At 33.7% G+C, this 27,392-nt stretch overlaps 2 protein-coding genes and 1 pseudogene across 15 annotated transcripts in view; 2 read left to right on the top strand and 1 right to left on the bottom strand.

The window, feature by feature from the left end:
* LOC129951235 (succinate dehydrogenase assembly factor 3, mitochondrial) overlaps positions 1-23,848 on the top strand; it is a 451,002-nt gene extending 427,154 nt beyond the window's left edge. The window contains exon 4 of the mRNA XM_056063305.1: positions 23,835-23,848. The gene's annotated coding sequence lies outside the window, so the exon portion shown is untranslated. The remainder of the gene's footprint in view (positions 1-23,834) is intronic.
* The window catches only part of LOC129951228 (trichohyalin), a 160,745-nt gene that overhangs the window by 60,961 nt on the left and 72,392 nt on the right, over positions 1-27,392 (top strand). For 12 of the 14 annotated variants that reach the window (XM_056063288.1, XM_056063290.1, XM_056063287.1 and 9 more), the window contains exons 6-7: positions 5,058-5,304; positions 25,802-25,857. In XM_056063288.1, coding sequence (XP_055919263.1) covers positions 5,058-5,304; positions 25,802-25,857 — 303 coding nt within the window. The remainder of the gene's footprint in view (positions 1-5,057; positions 5,305-25,801; positions 25,858-27,392) is intronic. The other 2 variants (XM_056063286.1, XM_056063294.1) reach the window with 1 other exon arrangement.
* LOC129951233 (40S ribosomal protein S7-like) lies at positions 12,194-12,729 on the bottom strand (annotated as a pseudogene).

Raw genomic sequence — 27,392 nt, 5'->3', positions numbered from 1 at the left:
TTTAGTTAATTACATAAACCAATCATCAAGCTACCAACAATACTAATTTTTAGAAGTATGTATAAATATTAACCTGCATTGAGAGATGGGGAATTAGATAGAAACAAGATTGGTACACTTAGGCGTATACATATTTTTTTTATTATAATAAAATTTTAATTTATTTTTAATTATACACGTTACATTGTTGTCTTGTCAATCGTGCAACCCTAACAAAAAATCATACAAAAGTCTAAGGGTATAGCAAGTGTTTTATGGGTTTTAAAATTTGGAAACGAAAAATTAAACACAGAACCAAACGCATTTTCCTTAAATAATAAAAACTTTGTTTCTCAGACACAAACTATAACTTGTGTTTTTTTGTTTTTATCATAACTTTTTAATATTTTGTAAAAATAAAAAAGACCATGATTAAGACCATGGTTTTAAAGTTTTGAAATACAAGCAAAAGGATAATAATAAATGTGATGATTCTAATTAGGGCCTACAAAAAATCTATGTTTTTTAAAGTAAATCATTATTATTTCCATAAATGGTTTTAGTTTCTCAGAGTCATTAAAAATTAAACTGTTCCGTATGTTACTCAAACCTAGCACATTTTTTGAAAATGTATATGAAGAATTCGTTTCTTTAAAAATAAAATATTTCATTTCTCCATCTGAATATAAAATTCATTATTGGAGAGCACGTACTCACAAGTATCTCAGGTTTTACTTTCAGTTCAAGGTTTCATGAAGTAAGGATATAATTTTAAGATGAGTTTCTTGCACATTGATTTTTAATACGGAAACATATCGTTGTAATGCGGCAAAATTTTAAGAAACATTGATTTTGTTTAAAGTTTTTTTTCTTTTTCTAAAAGTTTATCAATTTTACGCAACTTCCTCAAAAATATAAATTAGAGAAATGGAGAAGAATTTAATTTAATTTTTTTAAAGAGATGTCTGTGCGGTTGCAGAGATATTGACTTCACATAAATTTGGTTTGGTTACAACAAATATATTTTTCGATAAAAGCAATTAATTTTTTAACGTAATACCAAACAAATATATTTTTCGAAAAAAGCTATTAATTTTTTAAATCAATAAACTGAAAAAAAAATAATTCACCAATTTTATCTCCCAAAAAATTATATGCAACGTTTTTTACATCTGGTGAAATTTAAAAAATAAAATCCAATTCACATTTTTTTTATAAAATATTAAACCTAAAAAACATTATTTAAAGTTGGTAAGAATAATTTTCGACTCAAATATCTTTTTAAAAAATTTGAGATATTGGCTTCAAACTAATTTTATCTCACAGAAAATATTGTTTTTTTTTTAATAATAAACACTAAAAATATATATCTCGTGACTCGTGAGTAATAGAAGATATTGACTTCAAATATTTTTCATAGAAAAATTAAACTGACAACTTCTTTAACAAAACACGATTACAAAATTACAAACTTTTAAGGCAAGACAAATCGACAGACGGGATAAGAAGTTATCAGTGTGGGTCGATTCACATCCTCTTTTTATTAAAAAAAATCGGTTTGTAAAAATCCAACAAAAAAAACACTGAACATTCTTGAACTTAGGAATTGTTTAGACTATATTAGACTTTCTTCATAAAAAAAAATGTTATTGAAATCAGTGGAATAATTCCTAAGAACATTTAAAGAAATAATAAAGGTTATATGAGATTAGCCTTCTAGAGCAATACAAAAATGTATGTTTAATATTGAGAGAAAAAAAGTTAAGAAAACAAATTTGGAGAGAATTTCGTTAAAATGAATCAGGCCGTTTTTAAGGAAGCTCGGATTTTCGAGTTTTGACAACTGTAATTTTATGTCTTATTTTCCAAGCTTGAACTTAGTCAGACAGACAAGCGGAATATCCGTTTCCACTTTTTTAACTTCTCTATACATTCGTATGTCATGTTTGATTAAAATCTCGAGCTAGCAATTTTTTACGATACCTTACTTCAGTCATTTTTAAAGACTTTTTTAACTTCGAAATGAAAGTGTAATCGTTCTGATTAGACAAATTGAAAATTTGACATATCTGGCCGTTTTAAGGCTCCTAGAATGTAAATCAAAGATTTTAAGAGGATGTATGTGAATGTGTGTTTACGTTAAACTTTTGTCATTGTCCATAAGAGATATTAACTTTAAATAAATTTCGTTACACTTATAGTAAAACAGATAGATGCCGAAAGGACTTTTAAAAAAATATAATCTGTGTTTTTACTTACTTACTTAAGGTGGCGCTACAGTCCGGGCGGACCAGGGCCTTAACCAACATGCGTCTCCAGCAAGCTCGGTCCCTAGCTAGCTGTCTTCAGTTTCGCACGCCCGGTGTGCCACCTGAGACGCGGTCTTCCTCTATTGCACCGTCCCTCGGGATTGGATTTGAAGACCTTCCGGGCTGGAGCGTTGATGTCCATCCGCTCTACATGACCTAGCCATCTAAGCCGTTGGATTTTAATTCTGCTAACTAGGTCAGTTTCTGTACAGCCCGTACAGTTCGTCGTTCCTTATCTATGCTTAAATCACACGCAGAATTTTTCTCTCGAAGCATCCTAAGACGCTCTCATCTTTCTTTGACAGGGTCCAGGCCTCAGCGCCATATATGAGAACCGGGATGATGAGTGTCTTATAGATGGTGATTTTAGATGCTCGAGAGAGGACTTTACTTCTCAATTGCACATTCTTCGTTTGATTCAGCGCTGGTGTCGTTGTCTGCATTAATAGCGGTGCCTAGGTAGACAAAGTCCTTAACTACCTCAAAGTTATAGCTGTCCATGGTGACGTTTTGTCCAAGATGTCGTTGGTCAGTATCCTTTTTTGATGACAGCATATACTTGGTCTTGCCCTCATTGACCACTAAACCTATCGCAAAAACGCTCCACTGACATCACGCTTTGATCTTCAAATTATGTCAATATTATCTGCGTATCCGAGTAATTGGATGGACCTTTGGAAGATTGTACCTCCGGTGTTGACGGTTGAGTTTTGCACAATTTTTTCCAGAACGATATTGAAAAAGTCGCATGACAGTGCATCGCCTTGTCTTAAACCTTTTTTGACTTCAAATGCATCGGTAAGATTTTTTTCCATCGCCTTCTGCACAAACGGATAAGTTGGACAGGGATGCCAAAACAAGACTTTGCTCTGTAGAGCTCCTCCCTATAGATGCGGTCATACGTGGCTTTAAAATCGATAAGGAGATGGTGGGTATCAATTTGAAGCTCCTGGGTTTTTTCCAAGATCTGCCGTAGTGTGAATATTTGGTCGATAGTGGACTTTCCTGGTCTGAAGCCACACTGATAAGGCCCAGTCAGGTTGTTGACGAATGGCTTCAGACGTTCACATAATACGCAGAGAGGATCTTATAAATTAATGTTAAGGAGACTGATGCCTCTGTAGTTGGAGCAGTTTATAGGGTCTCCTTTCTTATGTATCGGGCACAATATGCTGAGATTCCAATCATCGGGCATGCTTTCTTCCGACCATATTTTGCAGATGAGTTGGTGCATGCTCCGTACCAAGTCATCGCCTGCTGCTTTGAATAGTTCGTCAGCGATGCCGTCAGCTCCAGCAGCTTTGTTTGGAATGCGGAATGCGTTCCCACGTCGACACTATTTACACTGATTTTTCAAAGGTTTTCGACCGCGTTATGCATAGTGTTCTCTTAAGAAAAAATAGAGATACATATATGGATTTCACTCTCAGCTCCTAATGTGGATAAAGCGCTACTTAGTAGGTAAAAACACGTGGTAAACATTGATAATGCCTTGTCTAAGGAAATTATACATTTTTCGGGAGTTCCTCAAGGTAGTCACCTTGGCCCACTTCTTTTTATCATTTTTACTAACGACTTACCATTACATCTTGCTTTTTCTAAATGTCTTCTATTTGTTCACGATTTGAAAATATTCAATTCCATAAGTTCACTAAACGATGCAAAAAAAAGATTTAAATAATTTTATTAAATGGTGTAATATCAATGCGCTTTATTTTAACAACAAGAAATGTAGAGTTGTGGCATTTTCTAGAAATCACAGTCCATTTTATCATAATTATAAACTTGGAAACGACATTTTACAAAGACTTGATATTCATAAGGATTGTAATCTTCGATTCTAAAATGAATTTCTCAAATCACATCGACCATGCGATGTCAATAGCGAACTCTATGCTAGGGTCTGTTTTTCGAAATTCAAAAGATTTCGGAGACTCCTATACATTAAAAGCTCTTTATTCTAGTCTGGTCCGATCACATTTAGAACATTGTACTGATATCCATCTTATGAAACAAAGTGTATTTTAATTGATCAAAAACCTCTTGCTCAGAGAACAAAACTAAACTGAAAATTTTTCTTAGAAAAATTTAATGCAAAACCTTTTCTACTAAAAACGAAAACCTACACAAACAACTTGAAAATGATAATAAATGGTTTCCACTCAAGTATTGGAGAACAATGAAAGATTTTGACTTCAAATATTTTATTGAACTCTTAGACAAATCGACTATCAAAACGGCGCACTACAGGGCTAACTGGAACTCAGGCTAGGTTGCCTTGAGATCGCCATTTCTACCTAGACAAATTGACAGACGGGAATGAATAGAAAATTATAAGCGTGGGTAGCATCCCAGCCTCTTTTTCAAATACAAATTGAGAAGGTGTTCAAAATTGTTGCTACATTTTGTCTCATTGTGAAAAATTTGTCACTTTTGTCGAAAAGAAAAATTTTAAATTGAAGTTTCATTTAGACTTTAAGTGTTTTGTTGCATAAGTACCAAATTTTGAACAGAATTTTCTACCAACTTCTAAAAAGTTTAAATTGTAAATTTAAGTTTAAATGTAATTTTTTTTTCTCAAAACTTTAAGTTTCAAAAAAATGTTCAGTAAATTTTTCAGGAAAACCAAAATATTTAAATTTTTTACTAAAATGTATGTTTTTCGCTGTGTAAAAAGAGTGGTGTATTTATTTTAAAATTCTAAAAGATTTCTTTCTTAAATGAATATTTCAATATTAATTTTAAAAAATGTTTTCCTTTTTTTCTAAGAAACAAGCAATGTTGGTGCGTCAATTGGAAGAAGAATTAAGAATGAGAATGCGTCAACCAAATATCGAGATGCAGCAACAAATGGAAGCAATTTACGCAGAGAATGAACACTTGCAGCGTGAAATCAGTATCCTACGTGAGACAATCAAGGATCTGGAGTGCCGTGTGGAGACGCAAAAGCAGACACTAATAGCGCGTGACGAGAGCATTAAAAAGCTCCTGGAAATGCTACAAACGAAGGGTATGGGTAAGTGTCCCCTATTGTGTGGTGTGTTTTTCCGTTTTGCTTCTTTTTTTTATATTCTTATAATATTTCCTTTCCCTATTTTTCTTTTTGTTTTCTGGTTTTCTTTTTTCTACATATATATCTATAAATATATGTATGTCTCTAACTATCTCTTTATATCGACCAACTAACCTATGTTCTTCTTCTTGTTCTTCTTGTGTTGATAACGTCATTACCTGGCAATTAATATAGTGACCTCATGAACTTTTGACATTTTCCTTCACCATCATCATCATCAGCAGCAGCTCAGAAGTGTGTTTTTGTTGTTGGTTTTGTGTGTGGCATAGTGTTTCTGATGATTGTGATAGAGGTGATGGTCTGGGGAAGGCTTGGGGAGGGTTACTATGTTAGTTAGTGGCCAACTATGGTCGAGTCGATTATATCCAATGCAATGGGTAAGGTAGGTTATAGCGCCCACCACCGTCATCCGTCGTCGTCGACGGAGTCGGTCATACAGTGTGTTGCCACCACAAAGTCTACTATGCACGAGTTTATGCGGATGAAGAAGATGGTGTACCTGATTCTATTTGCGTTACTCAGTGGCATTTAAGGATTTAATTCGATTCTAGAATAGGAACATAGCTGATGTGTACCTTAGCTATGTATAGAGTCGATATAACATTATAGTCAAGCCACCATTGCAATTGAGTTGATGCGAAACTATGTTTGATATTAAACGTGATCCGAATTATCTTTTCTTTCTTTTAGAGGAATACGATGAGCTTTGAGTATTATGAGTGTGAGCTGTTTGTGCGGTGGATTTTGTACAGTACGGTTTAATGGTTAAATGCAAGTCATAATAACAAAAGACTTAAATTTATTATCATTGATATTAGTAATCGGAGAGGAGAACTCTCTGACTCATAATAAATTAAAACTAACATGAAAATGATATCATTCATTTTGTTCTTATAATAGAAAAGACAAAATAGTGAAGACCTTCAGGGTATAAAAGTCATCAGTATGGAGCTTTGAAAACTATATTCGATACATAATATAATGGACAGAAAGGTTATATCATATAAATAATTGTGTGCGATTAATTGGTTGGAACTTTTTAGATTTTAAAGGTTTCGAGTCATTAGGGAAACATGAGATGATAATGTTTTGTTTTAAAATGTGTCTATTCACAATAAAGATGTAGTGCAGAAAGATAGAGGACACAGATGTGTTTTTTAAATGTTTGCACATTTCAATAAGAGGGAAATATTGAGGCTGGTAAAGTATTTTACATTCGTGGAGTGCGGCTAGAAAAAGAATATCTGTACTTTAAAAGTACGCATGAGATTGGGTTTAAGGGTAAACTAATGAGCATTTCTAGAAGTATGGGTATAACGGTTGAAGTATTTGATGGCAGGAATGCAATTGCATGTTTCACCAGTGCGTTCCTCATGAAAACCGCTATATTATAATAAATAGTTTGATACATTGAGAACTCTGAAAGTTACAGTAAGACAAGAGTCATCTTACATTTTTAGAGCTTTTTTTCAATTAAGTCTAAAGAGACTGAAGCAGCTAATTGGAACACTTGAGTTTTGAAAGAATGAACGCTTCATAAATTATAACCATATCAGAAAAGTTGAAAAACTTCGTGCATTTATCAGCATTTTTAGTGTTGTCTAAACGTTGATCATTTCATTAAAGATGATCTGTAATGCACATACTTAAAACTGTAAGCTGTTTACTCTCCCTGTTGAAAGTACTACCTATGGACAGTTGTCTTGGAGATTGTTATCATCATTGAATTTTGTAAGCAAAACATGAATTATCCTTTTTTATGATAAGGATGAGCTATTATAAGCTGACGTTGAAAATTCACTTCATGGATGTTAGGAAAAGCAATTTAAATCTTGTGGCATAAAAGTTTAATACAAACGAAAGTTTTTAAAAATAAAATAAAAAATGTAGGAGAAAACAAAGAGCCTTGCGGCACATCAGCCAGTATTCATTTTGTGGATATTTAATTGTTTTGTAAGAAGAAAAATATGAAAAAATATGGTGATATGTATTTTTTGAATTCACAAGTCAACAATATAATTTTATGAAAGTTCAAAGTTGTATTCAAATTGATAAATCCGCAAGTAACCTTGTTCCTATATACTTGTTGAACGAATTATCGTTTTTGTTTATTTTTTAATACAAAAATTCAGTTAGTTCACGGGCGCTATAGAGCCAGCCCGTGATTCACCATAATTGCTATTCCTTCCTGATTTCGAAAGAAATGAGGGCTGATGATACCGCCAGCATGTAAGCTACAAATGGTCAATTTTATTGGATGCAATGGTGGTTAGTTATTGACTTCAGGATTGTCTTCGCTCTTCGTGAAGAATGTTTGTTTATTGACGAAACCATTCAAAGAAAAATAAAGTTGAACTCTAAATATCGTAGAATTGAAGAATTGATTCATAAACTTGACAGAACAGAAGTTTTTCCTAAAGAATTTATTACATTTTGGAGGCTTTTTTTTTTTCTTTAAATTATTCATGATGAAACCTTACTAAATAAAAATGTCAGCATAGTTTACATTCTCAACTATCAAACCACAGAAAATATGCAGCCAAAAAACATCCTAATGAATAATTGCAAGGTTAACATTTGAGACTACAATAACCGACCTTAATTCTGCTAAAAAGTTGGGCATCCAACTCTTTGAAACCATTATAATAAATAAATTGGGTGGCTCAACAGTTTGTTAAGAACTAGGGCCTAGTGACTTACAACTCACAACCATTCCTGTGTGCGAGTTCTGTTGTCAGGGATAGAGGGGATCTACAGTTTTAAGTTGAATCCGATTTTGAGAAAGCGCTTTTCGTGACAAGAATTACTCTTGGAGAATTTGTCAATTCTACACAAGAGGCAGTATCCGTAACAAAAAAACTTTAGATGACATAGTAAGGGATCAAACCCAAGACCTCTGGCATGACAAACCAACGCACTAAAGGGCATTACCTTTCAAAACATTGTTTGAGCTAAATTTAGTTCCTTCTAACACCGTACTAAAAATATTGTTTTAAGATGTACTTTTAAGACTTAACGAGATCAAATCAAAGTTCAACTGTGGGTATTATAGACCTAACACTTTTAAACTTTCTGAGTAATTGAAAGCTGTTTACATTGTCTTAATTTGGGGTTAGCTACAAAACAATTTTGTGGTATTGGTATTTTTTAGAGACGCCACATTTTTCAATAGTCAAGGCTTTCAGTGGCATAAATACGTTAAAGCTGGGCTAATCTAAACGATTTGTGGTGGCGATCATTGGAAATAAAAATCAGGTTCAATGTAAATGAAAATCAGCTTCCATTTTGTAATCACTTCACAAGGTCTTAATTTGATTAAGAATACTTTTACTCACATTAAGATTTGTTTTTCTTTGGACTTTCTTGTATTTGGGATCAAAATCTTTGTTGATCAATTAACGTTGCTTGAACGCTGCCATAACGTCTCTTGTCTCCATCTTTTTTCATCATCGGTCGTCCTGGCTTACCCCATTTCTCCAACGTAAACATGGTCTAAAAACGACTTTCCTCTTCACTCATACCAGCTAGGTGTTCAGTCCACCGAAGTTTACCGAGGTTAATTTTTGTCACAATATAAAGTTTAAGGAAGATCACATACATTCCTTGATTTTAGGGTCGCCGGAATCATCCTTCATCACATAAGGGGCCAACAATTCTCCACAAGGTCCTCCTGTCTTACTAAGCTAAGCACCCAGGTCCTGGATTCATATGTGAGTACTGGCAAACACACTACGACAGGAGCATAGAAGTTATGGTAACGTTTCTGGATTTAAAGAGGTTTGACAGACTCAAGAAGACCCTGTTGGCATTGATCAGCCGCCCACTTATTGCTTCTACTATGTTGTTATCTCCTGCTAAAATTATATTAACGTATTGGAAGAGCTGCAGTACTTCAATTAAATGCTCGAATAACTGTTTGACCAATTCTTCTTCCCGCAGTCGACTCCACCTTGTACTTTGCTTTTCCTTCTCTATGTGCAGCCCTAGATGCGCAGCTTGTTCGGTTCTCCCGATGATGTCAATGTCGTTTGCGTTAACCAATATTTGGCTAGACTTCGGATCGCCAAGAGTTCTCATCACTTTACTCTCAAAAAAAAATTACTATCAAGTACAGAGATTCGTTCCTTTCCCGTACAATGAGTACTCTGTCACTCTATGTTTTGAAATATTCAGGAACTCAAAACTAAGGGTCACCAAAAACCAACCTTCACTTTTTTTTTTGGTATTTAAAGAATACTTAATACCTCTTGAGTGCATGTTCACTTTTGTCATAAAACATATTTACCAATTCTAAGGAAGTCCAAATTTTTTGACAGTCAAAATTGAAACTTAAACTATGTAAAATTGAAACTTAAACTATGTAAAACATAAATCTTCTCATACAATACTTTATACTAACAAACTTGATTCCAATTGTTTGTCAGTTCCGTTCCAAATCTAAGATAATCCTTGGCAGCAACAATCCCCATACAAAAAGTAACTTTCTTTCATTATCAGTTCATAAAAATCCATTCACTCTGTAATTACGAGTATATAGCCTGTTAAGGTTTTATAAGCTCCAGACAATATAATAAAACCGTCGCGTCGTCATCGTCATTCTCGTAGCATGTTTTGCCAAAAAACTTCAGTCTAAACAGTCTGATTTTTCCTTCTTAGACGAGTGAGTTCAATGGCACTACGTTATACTATTATCATGTTTATGACCAGCCCGCCATTTATAAAAACTCCTACTACTTCCATCTTCGGCTCGACCACACCACGACTACGGCTGCATGCATGCCGCCACTGCTGCCACCATTGACGGCACTTCCGTCAATTCCGTCACGCCGCCAAAATTATTCCAATTATCAAAAAATAAAAACAACAAATACCACCCACTGCACAGCTCCAGCACCAGTCCCAGCCATGCCATATCGGCCGCCTAGCACTCTGGCACTGGGTTGGATGGTTGACATGCATTTAAGTTGAGCTCAACAAGTGCATCCAACGCCATAACCACTTCTCACCATCCCTGGCTTGGCTGGGCTCTGTATACAGCCAATTAACATAAGTTCATGCATAATTGTATAGCATTTGCCACTCGTATATTCGACCTGAACGTGAACATATTTGACCTTTGACAAAATAACATATTGAAAAGCTTCCGACTGCTATCAATATATGCATAAGTTCCTACGAATGACCTACGAGTCGTATAGTAGGTATAGATATTGTATCTTTTAGTAGGCGAGTATAGTTTAAATAAATTTACCCTCGAAACCTCTCAAAAAAGTGCATGTTTTTCCACTTAGACACTCATTGTTGTTCAGGCGATCCAATGATTTCCTGTCCTTTTTGGCTGACTTCCAATCCCAATAGGTTTAGACCTCATGTATATCTAAAGTACATCCATCCACCGCCGCCTTCAGCCGCCTTCACCACATCCATCCATATAACAATTCCAGGTGAAGGCTAAATTCCAAAGCCTTTTCGATTCTGTTTCTGACGACTGTCGTCACGTCACTGTCTCTCTTAGAGTGTCGTCTCTTCTTCCCTCCATATGACACACATACACTCTCTATCTCTGTCCCTTTCTCATTCCCCCAAAAAATCTCCATAATCCGGATACAAGAATTACAATTTAATTTTATGTGCCCTTGGAGGAAGTTTTAGGCACAAAAATATAAAGAAAAACTAATTTTCGACGGAAAGAAGCTAAATAAACATCAAATCGGTTTGCAGACAGCTCGTATACATAATGAAAATAAACTCTTCTTCTCTCTCTTACACCTAACGGTATATGTACACTATACGTACACTCTAAATGAAATGAGTTTCACAACATTGCGAGATATTTATATATAATTTTAAGATACGAGTTTAACGGTGGTACAAGCACAATGACTTTGCCATTTTGCCATGTCCCTGGAAAATCAAACTTATTTCATAACCAAAAATGTTTGGCACTTTGAATTTCTGCAAACCAAGAACACACTACTGGGGCGTATGCGTTACCAAAAATAAATAAAATAAACGCAATATACTCGTACCAAATTGTATGTACAGCTGTGGACACAATAATAGGAACAAAACTTATTTTTATTCAAAATCAATTTTTTTAATTTGTAGTTTTTAAAAAATAATTTTGGACATCAAGATTTTGGAATCCTTTTGCTGTAGGATTAATAAAAAGGAACAATCGGTTTTAATTTCAAAGAATTATATTTCATTTTTTGATGGAAAAATCTTATTTTTTAATTTTTCATAGGTTCTGAGATTTTCTAAGAAGCCTTGTTTTTGAAAAGATTTATTTCTACTCTCTTTACTCTTTCGTCTGATTCTCCCTGAGTTATTAGTGAGGTGCAGGTCCTTTTTTTTTGGGAATACAACGCAAACACATAAATTTTGTCTCTTTGAGATCAGAACTTCTTTTACATAACATTATACTTGGAGTAGGTATACTGTTGAAAGCCGATCTAAGGGGCTTATTTTCAAAGGCAACATTCTATTCAGTATGTCAATATGTACTAACTTTTTCCAAACTACACTAAGCTTTTGCTCCGTCCCTTCAATAATTCGAATCTCGTCTTATAGTTTTCTATTAAATCTGGATTCCAAAACAACCTTCTCTATGTTAAAGAGGACAAAAACAGTCTTTTTAGGAGACTTGGGTAAATCACAACGTATTTCTTGACAAACATCTGAATGATGAATTGTCAAGTAAGTAATCAGTGTCTTCAAAATGCATTTTAGGATCTTACTTAGTTTTTGGGAGTTCTCATTAGTTATGAGTTTTTATTTGATTCCATATGAAGTTTTTTTATTCCTGTTTTTAATAATCTTTAAACAAAAATTACAAGTAGTTTTCTGGAAACTCAAAAATTACATCTCGTCCAGCCAATTTATTCAACACTGAAGTGAAGGTGTCAACTTTGTGTTCAATGGTGGTTTGTTACAATCAATTGTGTGCCAATTGACAATTTTAGTTGGGAATACCAAATCTTAAAGAATGACATCGTACACAGCGGTAAGATTATGAGAACGTGGCTTCTTTTGTTTCAAAGGATGCCTCGATTTCCTTGTTGGTTTAGGTAAGATCTAAAGCTCCCCAATAAACATAACATATTTGCCAAAGAATTTCTTCTCCATCTCACGGCCAAAACGAATTTGGTTTTTCTGGAAATCCTTCTGCTTTGGAATTAGAACATAGATGATGACAGCTTTCTTGTTGTTAAACTGGATTTCAAAGGCACGGGTAATGTGAAGATCCATCAATTGGGGTTTCAACTCGGAATTAATCTCGAGCTCCAATAGAGAAAGAGCAATTGATTTCTCGAACTCATCGGGTTCAGCGCCGTTGGGCTTGAGAATTTTGTTCCTAATCATCATAGTCAGTGATTTCAAGAAAAAGGGAGGTTTGAGCAATCCTATATTTTATCCGTTTAAGGTTTTAAAACATACGTTTTGGATTTAATTTTTATTGCTGGTTAGTAATTCTTCGATTTTTAACTATGTGGTTTAATTTCAAAAACACCTGTTTTAACATTTTGTATATTTGCTTCAATATATTTCAAGCACTTGATGTGTTAGCCTTGTTAAGAGGACGAAGAACTGTTGTTAACGTTTCTTAAAGATTTATATATGACAGCTTTAATCTAACAACTTAGGAAAATTTTCCAAAAATTATATGAGATGCAATAGATATTAAAGCTATTAAAAATGAAGGTTTTGATTAAAGGTTTTGAAAACCATCATTAATTTTATTGAAAGAAAAACATGATTTAAGACTTCTCTTGAATTCTGAAAGGTAATATCTCAAAAACCTATGACATGATAGAGTAATTTAAAAGTCGGATTTGAATAAAAGCCATTAAAACCCACCGAAAAAAACCCAATTTGATTGTAATAAAACGGTTGGTCCGTTGAGTGCTCCTGAGCCTCAAGCAAAACATGCAGTCAGCTAACTCAATCTCTAGGTTGCTGCCTTAGTTTCAAATCTTAGGTCGGTATGTATTAGCTACAACTTGTTCAATTCACCGCAGATGAGGCTTGCCTCTGTGTCTTCTTCTCTGTATCTTGGAGTTTAATAACTTACAAGCTGGAGCCCTATATATCATAACTGTTACGCAGTTTTTTAACCAGTGGCAAGACGCTCTCGTGTGTTTCAAGGTTATATCGTCTCCACCTGGTGTTATTCTGCCTGATGACACAAATCGTTCCATAGATTATATTTAGAGCCTTCCTTGCGAACATAGCAAGAGAGCGTTCATTCACTTGAGAGAGAGTCCATGACAGTATTGTACTGCTTCTCCTTTGTATTTCACGATAGGACCTTATTTCTCAAATGCTTAAAAATAAATAAATTAGGTTGGGCAACAGTACGAAGAGAACCAGGACCTAGTGACTTCTTCGTGAGAAACATTTTAGAGATGGAAGGGACCTACAGTTTTCATGCCGAATCGAGACATGAATTACTCTTGGAGTATTTTTCAATTCTTCACAAAAGGCAGTACCAGTAAAACAACTGGTGGCATAGTCAGAGATAGAACCTTTGTCATCTGGCTTGACAGACCTACACACTAACCATCTAGTCACAAAATAGTGATAAGCTAGAGTTATTCTACGCTTGATAAATTCATTGACCATATCGACGTTCTACCTATCAATTGTCACGTTCTGAGCAAGTCTGTCTTTTTTCTTCGTTAATAAAAAGACCTATTTCGTTTGCTTTAGACTCGATACTGGAAAAGAAACCCGTAAGTGCTTCTTGTTTTCTTGCTATGTAATGTCGAAATCATTTGAACCTCAAGATGATGTTTAGAAAAATGATACCATTCGTATTGGCAGTAAAGTTGAGCACCTGTCTCTCAAGAATAATGTTCAAGTTGTTACTTGAAAGCATATCGTCGTAAACTTCTAGAAATCCTCTTGTGGTTTCGAAAGTTTCTAATTTATTTTTTTTCCAATTGTAAAAAAGCAGTGAACATCCTTCAACATCGTTTTGAATGACTCACATTGTTGATACTGGTTAGGTTAGGTTAAAGTGGCTGTCCATGATGGAAACGGACACACTTAGGCCAGATTAATGGCCAATTGTGATACCACATGAATCTTGACGCTTCCTCCTAAGCTCAATAGAACCAGTTTAAGTTCCTTGCGAAACGTGAGAAGCTGATTATGCTGATATGATTTAGATTGTTTAGATCATTAAAGAAGAATTCTCCTCGGTAATTCTTGTGTTTTTGAGCTAGAGCAAGGCATTTACAGAGAAGGAGAAGAACAGTTACCTCGTCCATACAGCTTCTGCAAAAGTCATTTGAGAATACACCTAGTCGAGTGGCGTGCTTACCTATTAGACAGTGTCTGGTTATGACACCTATTTACGAGCTTATATCCGATCTGCTTAGAGATAGCAAGCACCTTGAACGTTTCAAATCTAGTGTTGGCCAGATACTTTTTGTGACCTAACACCTGGTGATGTTATTCCACTTGGTGCCTGCCCTCCTCACAGCGTCTTGCATTAGCAACAGTTTACAAGTAGCGATTGGTATGCCAGCATGCGTCAAACGTGGTAGGATGGGCTGCACTGTACCTTCCTGGCGAGTTCATCTGCCTTACAGTTACATGGAATGCATCTATGGCCCGCACCTAGCAATGGTGAATACTAAACTGTTGTGCTATCTCCTTTAGAGATGATCGACAGTTATGGACTGTTTAAGAGTTTGAAGAGACAAAGTCCAGAGGTTTGATAGCGGCCTGGCTATCTGAGAAAATACGAATATCAAGTGCTGATATCACGTCTTCTTTAATTGCCAAAAGTTGCCCCCGGAACAAGCTACAATGATTAAAAAGGCGGATTGAGAGACTTAATTGCAGTCGTTTAGAGTACACACCTCCACCAACCCCTTCTTTTATTTTTGAACCATCTGTATAAAAAGGAATTGACTCGTCTTCCAGGAATGCCCTATCCTCTCAGAAAGATCTGAGAGGTATAGAAATCTCGAAGTTTCTGTGGAATACTGATGCTGACATAGGCTACATTGAAATCGATGAAGATGATATGTTAATCGATGTTGTATTCTGGGGTCTTTTTCAGTGTTTTGTATTAGGTTAAGATTTGGTAGGTGATAGATTTTCGAGGCCTAAAGCAAAACTGGTAAGGATAAATCAGTTCATCTGCAGGTGGGTTCTGGAATTCTCCTTTTATTGTATGCTTCTTACCGTCAACAATTAGAAGCTTTAATTGACTTTAGCTTGCTGATGGCTGTATTGATATCATTTATGACGAGTGTGTGGAAATCTTGATCATCAACCAGATGGATTTTTGTCGGGGCTGTGCGTTAGAAGGGTTCTAGACTTTATCACCCTAAAGCACATGGTTGAAATGTTCTCCACTACGGGATTTTCCTTACTTATCTATAGTCTAATAAGCATGGAGTTGAAGACCTGTCACATTGACCATTCAATTGCAAATAAATTAATTTGTATTTTAAAATGTTTGTAAAGCATTCCGCTTTTCTTTTACGTCTTAAATCAATTGCTTTCTGTGTAAGTCTATTTTTTGTTTCTACCTTATGGTATTTCTATGGAGATTCTTTGTTAAGCCAATTATCGTTCTAAGGCTGACGTACATGTCAAATACCAGGTCCAGATTTTTGTATGGCATAAATATATTAATTTAAGATTTTCTACCTAAACAAGCTTTGTCTCTAAAAGACTTAGATACACAAAATTCTATCAAAGATTTGACTTTTGTGTGAATTTTTTTTCAAGCGTTCCTATTTTTCTGACCAAAGCTGTATGTGCGTTTAGTGTATGATTTTGTATGCGTACATTTATTTGGGTACTATGTTTATAAATGAGAATCACTTGGTACTTTGTTCGTTCTAATTTTTCTCGTTTTTGGGGAAAGGGGTAGGGGGGAGAGTTTAGCACATAGCTGATTTGATGTTTTTCGAAAGATTGATTAGGGTTATTATAACAAAAATGAAAGTTATTTTTTCTTTCTCCAAAAACGACATCAGTTTCAGAAAAGTATAGGTACGTAACGCATACGTTAAAATCACGCATTAGGTGCTTTGAAAAGTAACACACAAAAATAAAAAAAAAAAGAAGAAGGGTTGAGATTATTTTTACTTATATATTTACAACCAATTACCGACATAAGCCGTCGTCGTCGACATCATATCGCAGGTCGTTTTGTTTCTGAGAGTTTATGACGCGAGCATTTATGGAATATGTAATTTTTGCCTTAAGTTAAAGTGTCATTTAGAAAACTCATATCCAACGTTCATCCAACTGAATGACCCTAGAAGTCAGTTCAGTATACAAAATAGCTTATCCCTATACAATAATGCTTTACGCGTTCGCTTTTTTTCCAACTTTGTCTTATTATTTTTCTTCCCTTAATTTATTACCAAGTGGGTACTTTTCATTAAAGAATTACTTAGCTTTTTTTTACCTTTTGTTTGTTGCATATTTCGTTCTCTCTAGAGGGTGAAACGTTCAATATCAACTGTTGTAATGTTTTTTGTTGAATACTTAAGTAGTAAAAATAATAAACACGTGACTTTGTGTTGATTATTTTCTTTTTTATTTTACATAAAAATGTAAAAAAAATTATCATCCCTTCCGCGTTTTGTGGGGTTGTTTTTTTTCCTTTAACTTAAAATTAGGAAAACAGTATTGGATGATACAATTTTGGGGGTTTTATCCAGGAAATAAGGTATTTTTGTTTAAGAGATAATACGTTAAGACGTTTTATGGATTTTCTAAGTTTTTTTCTACGAAAACAAATTCTAATCCCCGTCAAAACTTCTAATTTCGGAGAAGAATATTTTTTTTAAAATAATGTTAAATAAATTGAATTATCTTTAAAAGGGTATTTTAAATTGTATTAATGGGGAACAACAAAAAGTCCTTTCAAAAAGAACGTTTTTGTATAGAATTTTTTGGGAGAAGCTGCTGTGGAATGAAAAATCAGTTACTGGGAATTTTTGTTCTACAGGGTTGTAAGAGAAAGTGAATGTAATCATCTTCAACCATTAATGCAGGTAAACCTAAAGATTTCAATAATTTACTTTAGGACCTGGACTACAAATTTTGCAATCACTAATTCGCTTAAAAAATACAATAATTTTTCCTTTCAGCATATGAAACTTAAATTTGCACCTGCACTTAATTACATTCATTTGAACTGGTTTCATTCTTTTGCAGTCTTTAAATTAAAGTCACTGATGAATGCTATATGGAAGGCCGCATTCTCCTATGAGCCTATTCTTTATAAATTCTTCTTTTTTAACGTTAGTTTTTTTCGCCAAGTTCTACGTTATTTATAAAAGCACACTTTAGGTCTTGCAGTTCTCCAAATCCGATATTTTTACAATAATAGATTTTGCGAAGTCCTTTTTACCGTTTTGTACTAAATAAATCGTGCTTCTCCAAAGCCTGACAGAGACTCTTACAAAGCATTAAGCAGTAAGACAGATTTTATATAAAATTGATTTCTTGAAGAAAGTTGTCTCTTCTAAGAAAAAATTCTAATCCTCGTTTTGTGTTAAGCTACATTTTGAAGTTAGTATTATTTAAGAAAAATATGTTTGAATATTAAACATTTTGGTTTTCATGTTTTATACCAATCTAAAATATAATTTAAGGCTAAACACACATTACGTTTCAATTGACAACTTTTAACAAAAAACATTGTTGATTTTGTGGGTTTTGTCAAGGATTCTTAAATTGAAAAATCTGGTATTGATTTTGTTATTGCAATTGTTCACAACCTTAAAGATTAAGAAAAATGCAATAAAATTAAGTAGTTTTTAAAAGAAAAGTTGTCTTATGAAAAACTCTTAGTGAGATGTATGAGGAAAAAATATTTCGGAGAAACCACAATAAGTAAAAGCATTAAGCCTACCTCAAAGCAAAAGTTGTGAGAACGTCACTAAATTCATGTAAATGAAATGAAATCTTAGCTTGAAATACTTTTAAGCACTTTATAAAATATTTAATGCAAGTTAAAAGCGTATTACTACCAACCTTCTTAACAGTTTCTTAAGCAAAACACTTTACGTAAGCGTTTTGCTTCCTTAAAAGTTCCCAAAAAAAACATACAAATTGGCTCGTTTGTTTTTTACATCACAGTATATCTTTGGTATAAATTACAAATTTAATTTTTCACTTAACCACTTAAAATTATTCCAGGCTTTTAAAAGAATGCACTCTTTTGCGAATGCAATCACTTAAGAATTGAATTTATAAATTGAACTTTTCCAATTCACCAAGGGTCTGAGAATTTGAATTTCGAAAGCAACAATAATTTTAAATTGAAGTGATTTTAATATTTTCTTTCGTTCACCATTGGTTTTACAGCGCCATCAATTGATTTCAATCATTTGAGACTTCGTGCATTCTTTTGTATTCACTTAAAGTCTAAGGATTTAATTGCTGTCTTTGTAGTCTTTTCAGTCTTTTCTTCTAGTAAGAGTTTATCATTGAAAGCAAAAATGACAAGTTAGATTACCAGGAATATTGAACACTTTCATTGGAACAATTTTGTTCCTAAATGTGTGTTTCAAGAACTTGCCTTATTTAACTCTTATAAATTGTAATAAATCCGATTTCCAACAGTTGGTCTTATTACGCTTAAACACAGTGAAGTACATCCAAATTGGTTTTATTTCACTTTCAACAATCTGCCATAATTGCAAAAAAGCTTTACGAACACTCAACCTTGCGCCTACGCCAAATCCTAGAGTACCCGTGTTTTTGGCATTCTATAAATAGTATAGTAAAAAATTCCCATAAAAACGCATCGGCAGTAGCCAGATTTTTGTATTTAAAAATTGGTATAACTGAAAAAGATCAGAATAATAAAGAAAACACAAAAAAAGAAGAAATATTTGTAAAAAAAACTTACTAAAACCAATAAAAAAAGTTCATTTAACAATTGCTGCTTTGACATAAAATCAAAACTTCAAGAAGGGGGTTTGTTCGTACACTACTACATTAACATGTGGTGTTGAAGCGAACTTGGAGATCGCCTCAATTCTTTATATACCTGACTCGAGTTAAAATGAGCTTCCAGTAGGGGACGGGAATCTAGTGAAAATTTGTGAAGAAAAACCTTTGTCGAGGAGTTGGTTTTACAGATAATGCATTATGATCTGTTTATTTGCATGGTTGTGTACAAAAAATATATAGTTTTGTTTTAATCAAATAAAAAATAAAATGCTCATGGAGTAGGTACCATATTCTTTTATGGTGCTGAACTTTTCAGTTTTTCATTGTTTAACACGAATCAAACTATTTCACTTCCACTTCATAAGAAACATCGAAACACCATTTGCATTTTAAAAAGTGCTGTCAAACTTAATCATTTTTAAATCTTCTTGTGCGTTGGAAACACCAAAAAGATTTATTTAATCTAAACTGAGATAAAGCTTTGGTGGAAGCATAGCAAAACTTAACTATCTTTTCTATTGTTTTCTCTTGCAAAATAAACCTAGTTAGCTTATTTTCATTAACCAAACTTAATAATATCAAAAGTGACAGATTGATTTTTTTCCCCAATGAAAAACACATGATTCTAAATACACACTTACTCAACGAACACAGCTATCGAAATACAAATGCAATATCAATCGTACCAACATGTTAGAACGAAATCAGATAAGATTCATTCGAGACTCGTATAAATGTCAAAACCCATTCGTAGTAAAATTCCACTTTAACTTTTATCGGTAGTATTCATAGTACGGATATTGTTTTTGTTATTCGTGTAGAATTTGACTATACTATTGATAGATTTTAAAACAAAACGCGTAGCAAGGAAAGTTAGAACAACAAAGAACATATAACGTATTTATATTTCAGATATCGCAACACATTAAAGGTTAATTAAGAACATATTTTTAGGCAGCTTCTTACAACTTTATTTGGAAGGCCTTTTGCTAGGTTAACACTAAGTCTGTAAAAAAACAAAAAATGTAACTGAGAAAATATTGAACAACAAACCTTTTAAAATTAAAAGTTGATTTGAAATTAATAAAGCATTAAAATAAAACAAAACTCTTTACCTCTCCTTTATTAGTTATCTTAAACAATTCAACTGTAGCCCAACAACTAATTTATCAATTCGGAATGTGTATCACACACAGGTCACCTTTTATGGAACTATCACAAATTAGATATTGCCAAAAATGCTGCTTGGTGCTTCGGATTTCTCCGACGCGACGGTGCAAGAAATTTTCCACCCCCTCTATTCATTCCTCCAAAACTTAAACATAACTATCATATTTGGTCAAGTGCCCCTAAAACAAGTTTAAGTATTTTTTGGACAGGATACAAAAAGGAGCTTTGAAAATGATAGGCGATAGAACTACACCAAATTATTTACTCGAACACCACCGCAAAGTTTCATGCCTTTCGTTGTTCTACCGATATTTTTATAAACAGTGTAATACTCGTACTTCTAGGAATGCACATCAGTTTAACCTTGAGCTCAATTGCGGACGTACTGCCAAGTATAGAGATTCTTTTTTTAACCGTACATCGAGAATGTGGAATGCTTTACCCAGCTTTGGTTTTCACTATCATTTTTATATACCAATGTGCATCGGTATCTTCTCTTTAATCCTTCCCTATTTTTCCAAAACCGGAATTGTGTTTAAGCTTTAAACATGTTAAGGGCATTAATAATCCCTTGCGTGCAATTATTCAAAAAAAACTTGAATTGAGAGTTTCCCCTTTAAATTCGTTTTCGGATCACAAGTGGATTCTTTTTCAAATTAATTATGAGCCGAAAAACCCTCCGCCTTACAGAAAACCAAGAAGAACTGACTGGACGAAATTCAGTCAAATTGCTAATTCCAAACTAAGCAACTTACCGAACTGAATCGATAAGAGACCTTGAATCAAAGGTGCAAACCTTTGAAACTTCTATAAGTAGAGCTTTTAGAGTCTTTTGCACAGTTTAAAATAGCCGTAAAACCCTTCTTTCTTGGTAGAATGAAGAACTGTCCAGTCTTAGGAAAATGACGCGGACAATTTTCAATATCTGCCACAAACATAAGTTTTACCAACCGTATAAAGACTCTCTAAAAATTTACAAGCAAACCCTGTCATCAGCCAAAAAACAAGGTTGGAGAGAATACTGTCAATCAATCGAAGACATAAAGGACTCCGCAAGGCTCAGCAAAGTTTTATCGAAGGAACATTGCAATCCTTCATTTCTAAAAAAGCCTGATTGAACCTGGACAGCCTCTCCAGCCGAATCTCCTGAGCTACTGATGAAGACGCACTTTCCGGGTTGCAAGAGTGATAACCCCGAATCGCTTGAAACCACAGAGCTAAACGTAGCTCATGTGGAGCAAGTCAATTCCGTTATAACCAGAGAAAATATTTTGTGGGACATCAATACTTTTTCTCCATATAAATCGCCAGGCATGGATGGCATACTGCCCGTTATGCTTCAAAAGTTGCATGATATGGCAGCTCCATTGCTGGAACGAATTTTCAAAGAATGTCTCCTTCTCAAACATGTGCCCATGTCGTGGAGACAAGTCAAAGTAGTTTTTATCCCGAAAGTGGGTAGGCGAGGTCACGAATACGCGAAGGATTTCAGACCAATAAGCTTAACATCTTTTGTTCTTAAAACCTTGGAGCGCATTCTTGATTACCATATTAGAGAAATCCTAGTTAGACGACCTCTCGAAAGCTCTCAGCATGCTTATCTTAAGGGAAAATCTACGACGACTGCCCTCCATGAGGTAGTGCGTACTGTAGAACAAACAATCTATTATAAAGAATTTACTCTTGCCACCTTCCTAGACATAGAAGGTGCTTTTAACAACGTCCTTACCGAATCCATAGAAGAATCACTCGTTAAGTTCGGTGTAGAAGACTTTATTCAATAATGGATTATTTCCATGCTCAGTGATAGGAAGATTCGATCCACTCTAGGCAATACAATCGCAACAAAACACGTGAGTAGGGGAACACCCCAGGGTGGTGGCGAAGATGATTTTATGGACGTACACAGCCGTACGTCCAATCTTAACATATGGTTCGATTGTGTGGTGGCCTGCTCTTAGCAAAGCCTATAATTAATTGATAAGCTAAAGAAGGTTCAGAGAACAGCTTGTGTGGCCACCACAGGGGCCATGCGTACTTGCCCAACGGACACCTTAAACGTTATTTTGGATCTTCTACCAATCGACCTTTTTATTAAATACATAGTTTCCTGTAGCGCTATTAGGCTGAAGGAATCAAACAGCTGGTTGTCAAATCCTTATGGTCACAGCAACACTACGAAATTGATTCCCTCAGATATTATCTCGGTAGACACTGACTACTGCACTCCTACTTTGAGCCTTAGTAAGGGTTTTAAGGTTATTTTCCCATCCAGAGAAGATTGGGAGGATGACATCGTGTCGATAGGTTTCGACACAACCATCTTTACTAAAGGCTCAAAGATGGAGTGCGGAGTTGGTTCTGGAATCTTTTCTGAGTCCCTAAATGTAGCCAAATCTTTTAGGCTTCCTCACTTTGCTAGCGTTTTTCAAGGTGGGCATGTAAGATACTTTAACAAAACCCAAACCAAAACCGAAATGCGGCTATCTTTACAGACAGTCAGGCAGCTGTCAAAGCCATTAACTCGGTCATATCCTCATCTTAATTGGTCCAGCAATGTCGCGATGAGTTTGCGAGCCTGAATATTAACCTCGGTGTCACCCTGATCTGGGTTCCGGGCCATAGTGGTATCGTGGAAAATGAACGGGATGACGAGCTAGCCACGCAAGGATCGGCCCTTCATAGCTCACTTGCGGAAATTGTTAACATTCCTCTTGGTGCTATGAAGGGTAAAATCCTTTCTATCTACCAAACTGAATCAAACCCAAGGTGAAACAATTTACCCAACTGCATTATATCTAGGAAGATATAGCCCACCTATAACAAAACCCGTACAAACGATCTTCTATGCAGGCCAAGGCAAGACATAGCCAGGATTGTTGCGGTTTGTATCGGACATTGGCCTATAGGAGTTCATGCAGAGAAGTTGAATATCTCTTACAACACCTTTCGCCGTAGTTGTAGTAACCAAAGAGAAAGTGAAACGATAATCCATTTCAATTTTCAAATATTAAGGACTATATCCTTTTTTTTTATTCGCTTCCTCTTCCACTTCCACACAAAGTCATGTTAGTACTTCTTTTCAAGCAAACAAGTACTGGTGACATGTAGCTTTCCTGTTTCCATTCGTTAAGCTGTTATACCACACGGGTCTACCCTTTTCGATAAGCTTAAATAAAATGGGACAAAATTATTTTATTCAAGTAAACGTTGATATCTATAACTTTGTCAATAATGTTTTTATAAATGTTTTTCAAAATGTATTAAATATCCTATTTTTATCAATGGGATGAAGTTCAAAAGAACGACTCAACCTTCTCTTGAAATCTGTTAAATCAACGAAAAATGTTAATCATTTTTAAAATGATGTTAAAAATCTTGGTTAAATAGACAGTAGCTTTTTCTCTCTTAAGAAAGTCCGCATAAAAGCCTCTAAATTATCAAAATATTCTTTGTTTAGGGTTGCCAAACTTAATTTTTGGGACACCCATTAAATACCCACAAATTTCAATTTCCCCAAAACAACTCATTGGCTCTATGTTTAAAAGATTTCTGCAAACTTCCGTATATATAGAAAAAGGAAAAACTAATAATCAAATCAAGATCAAGAAAATATCATAAAATTGTCCCTCAAATCATTTCTACCGATTAAAAAACATATTGAATATATAGCTTTAGGATATGTAGATAGAGAAAAGAACTAACTTGAGGAACTTTTGAGTAGGATTGACTCTATACATATTATAAACACTATATACATAAACTAATTATTATCTCTGACACATAAATTGAATTTCCGACAAGGAATCCTTTTTCACTCTCACTCTGTTTTTCTCTAAATGTACCTCACTCTAGGAACTACGTGTGTCCATGTCCATTACAGAATATGACTATGTTTTTCTTCAAGATACGAAAAGCTATATACCTATAGCTCCTTCATCGTCGCTCGTCGTCTTAATATCAAAATTGCAAAATTGCTTTTAAACCCTCCGGAAATGGGTGTGACTCAACTTTTTTTATATATATAAACATAACTATATCTTTATATAAAATGAATTTTCCTCTTCATGATGTTGCAAAATAAAAGTAAAAAAAAAAAGAACATCAAGCGCCACCACCTGGCAATGGACACTTTGCGACAGCCATCAAGGAACACGAAAAAAAATAGTTCGTCCTTTTCTTTTTGTCAGGAAAATATACTCTTTTTTTCCATGATTTAAATAACTAACTGACACCGAAATATTTTCATCATTCCATCCTTTTATACATATAATACCTCTGCTATCAAAAACTAAAAAAGGACGAAAACAACCAGAATTTCTTCTCAATTTCAACTGAATGATGGATTCCTGAAAAAAAACCTAAAAAAGGAAGAAATATCTACCCTCTATATTAGGGTGTCTGTCCATTCAGTGACCTGTATATTTTTAATTGGCATAGAGCCGGTTCCATCTCCGGGGCCATGTAATTGAATGTAGAATTCTAGAAAAGATGACCTAAGTTCATTGCCCTGGGTTTTGTGTTTATATTTGATGTGGCAGAGATTCTCTCGTCCTTTAAATTTCATTTTCGGCCACTATCAAGATTGGTATGAATATTCAATTTCATGACTTCCTTTTTTCTTACTGTAAATGGACATAACCTTACCTTACCTTTTGGTTTCCCGCTTTGTAAGAAGGTGAGGACTTTATCTTTAATTTTTGTTTTCTGACCTTTATGATAGATGACTTATGCTAACCTAACCTTAGACCCCCTCAAATCCTGTGTGAAATTGTAGAAAGGTAGGAGAAAATTAAAATCATACAATAACAAAGAAGCAAAGCAAAAAAACGTTGATTGCTTTCAAACTCATTTAATCGCATCCATCTTTTTGAATGAATACTCAACAAAAAAAAAAAAAAAAAAAAAAACTACACAAAATGATGATAAATCCGCTCTCTTGTTAAAACTGCCTGCCTGCTCGCCTACCATGACCGCGCCATAAACTAATCAAAGCCAAAAACCATTCACAATGTTTGCATAAACTCGGTGACCTTTCTAAAAATCAACCCAAGGCAAAAAAAAAAAAACACTGCCTCAAATGAAATCCTTTTAATTTATTCCAAATATATATGTATTTGTATGGATATATATTTTATGTACTATGTGTATATGCACGCCATCAAACACCACCACCAAAATCCTCCACTTGATGCACGAAAAAAAACAAAAAAAAATGTATAGCACTTTTGTCCCAAAAAAAAAAAATACATCCATTTAATGTATTTTATATGTTTAACGCCTTTTTCCAATCGTTTTCATCTTTTTTGTGTCTTTTTTCGTAACCCAGGTAAAGAAGAAGAACGTCAAATGTTTCAGCAAATGCAGGCGATGGCTCAAAAACAGGTATTTCCTTTAAAAAAAGCTTTTAAAATATTCATTTTGACATTTTCGGTCTCTCCTTTGCATATTTTTTTTTGCTTTAAAAAAAAAAAAAAAAAAAAAAAAAAAAACATAAAATTTTATTAAATTTAAAAACAAAATTAAGGAAGATAACTTTTTTTTAAATCTTAGAAATAGTTTTTTTTTTTTGAAAACAATACAAAATAGAAAAAAAGCAATATTTAATAAAAAAAAAAAAACCTAGAGAAAAAAAAATTATTGTAAAGTGCTTCTTATATTTTTTTATCTTGTGCGTATTGGAGTATCTATAAACTATATATTTGTATCTATATAATTTTTTTTTTTCTGTGTGTGTATCGTTATCTTTATCTTTATTCTATCCGTCACCGTTTTCTTTCCTTTTAAATCTTTGTTTGTTTTTCGTTATTTTTGTATTTCTTTGTTATTTTTGTTTGTTCCAATTTATGTTTTATGTTTTTGTTAAATAATTAATAATAAATTGAGCCTAATCATCCCCCGTTGTGCGCTTTAATAAACAAAAAAAAAACTATAAAAAAAGCAAAAAAAAAAGAAAACTACAAAAATAAACAAAAACAAAAAAACGATTTATAAATAAATAAAAAAAAACAAAATTGCCTTTTAGTCGCTTGCTTCTTTTGGGTCTGTTTGCGCTTTAAGGATGCGATGCTTGGCTAAAAATAAAAAAAAAATATACTGAAAAACTACACTCTCTTAAAAACAACTCAACTCTGCTCTGCTATAGCCATATTTTTAAAACAAATGTATATTTATCTTTATATACAAAAAGAAAACGTAGATAAAATTGCTTAGATATGGTTCGTGCACACAATTATTGTATATAAAATACTATATATGCCTTTCTACATAAGAAACTTTAACAAAAAATAAAACTAAAAACTTAAAACTAAAACACTGGGAAATTTCAAACAACAACACAATAACACTCACTCATATTTCATATACCTCTAAAAACTCTTTACTTCTATCTCTATCTGTCTATACCTATACTATATTCTCTTTTAAAAGATTGACAACAATGCCATCTATCGGTCATCACATGGACATCTCGCTTGAATTTTTAAAAAAATATTTAAAAAAAAAATACTGAATGATGGATGATTTTTGTGTGGCTTATTATAAAAAAAAATAGTGTTGACTCTGATTTTAACGATATCCATAAACCTACTATAATTATATATAACCTACTATAATATATGTGTATTCAACTTTTACTGTTTTTTTTTCTTTTTTGTATTTTATTTTATTCAATTTTTGTATGTTTAAAAACACTGCAAACAAATAGTTCACCTTCACTTTTTTACTATTTAATAAAAATATATATATTTTAAATAAAATATAAATGCATTATTATTTGCATAAATTATATTGTTTGTTTGTCTTTTATTCTTTTATTTGTAATCTTTTGTGTTATTATAGTTAAATGTTTTATAATTTTATGTAGAAAAAAAATCATTGTGTCAAAACATTTTTATACTTATAATAATTTTAGAAATATG

This window comes from Eupeodes corollae, chromosome 3 (assembly GCF_945859685.1).
Source record: "Eupeodes corollae chromosome 3, idEupCoro1.1, whole genome shotgun sequence".
NCBI lineage: Eukaryota > Metazoa > Arthropoda > Insecta > Diptera > Syrphidae > Eupeodes > Eupeodes corollae.
Note: the sequence above shows the minus strand (reverse complement) of the source record. Positions and strands in the feature narration are given on the sequence as shown.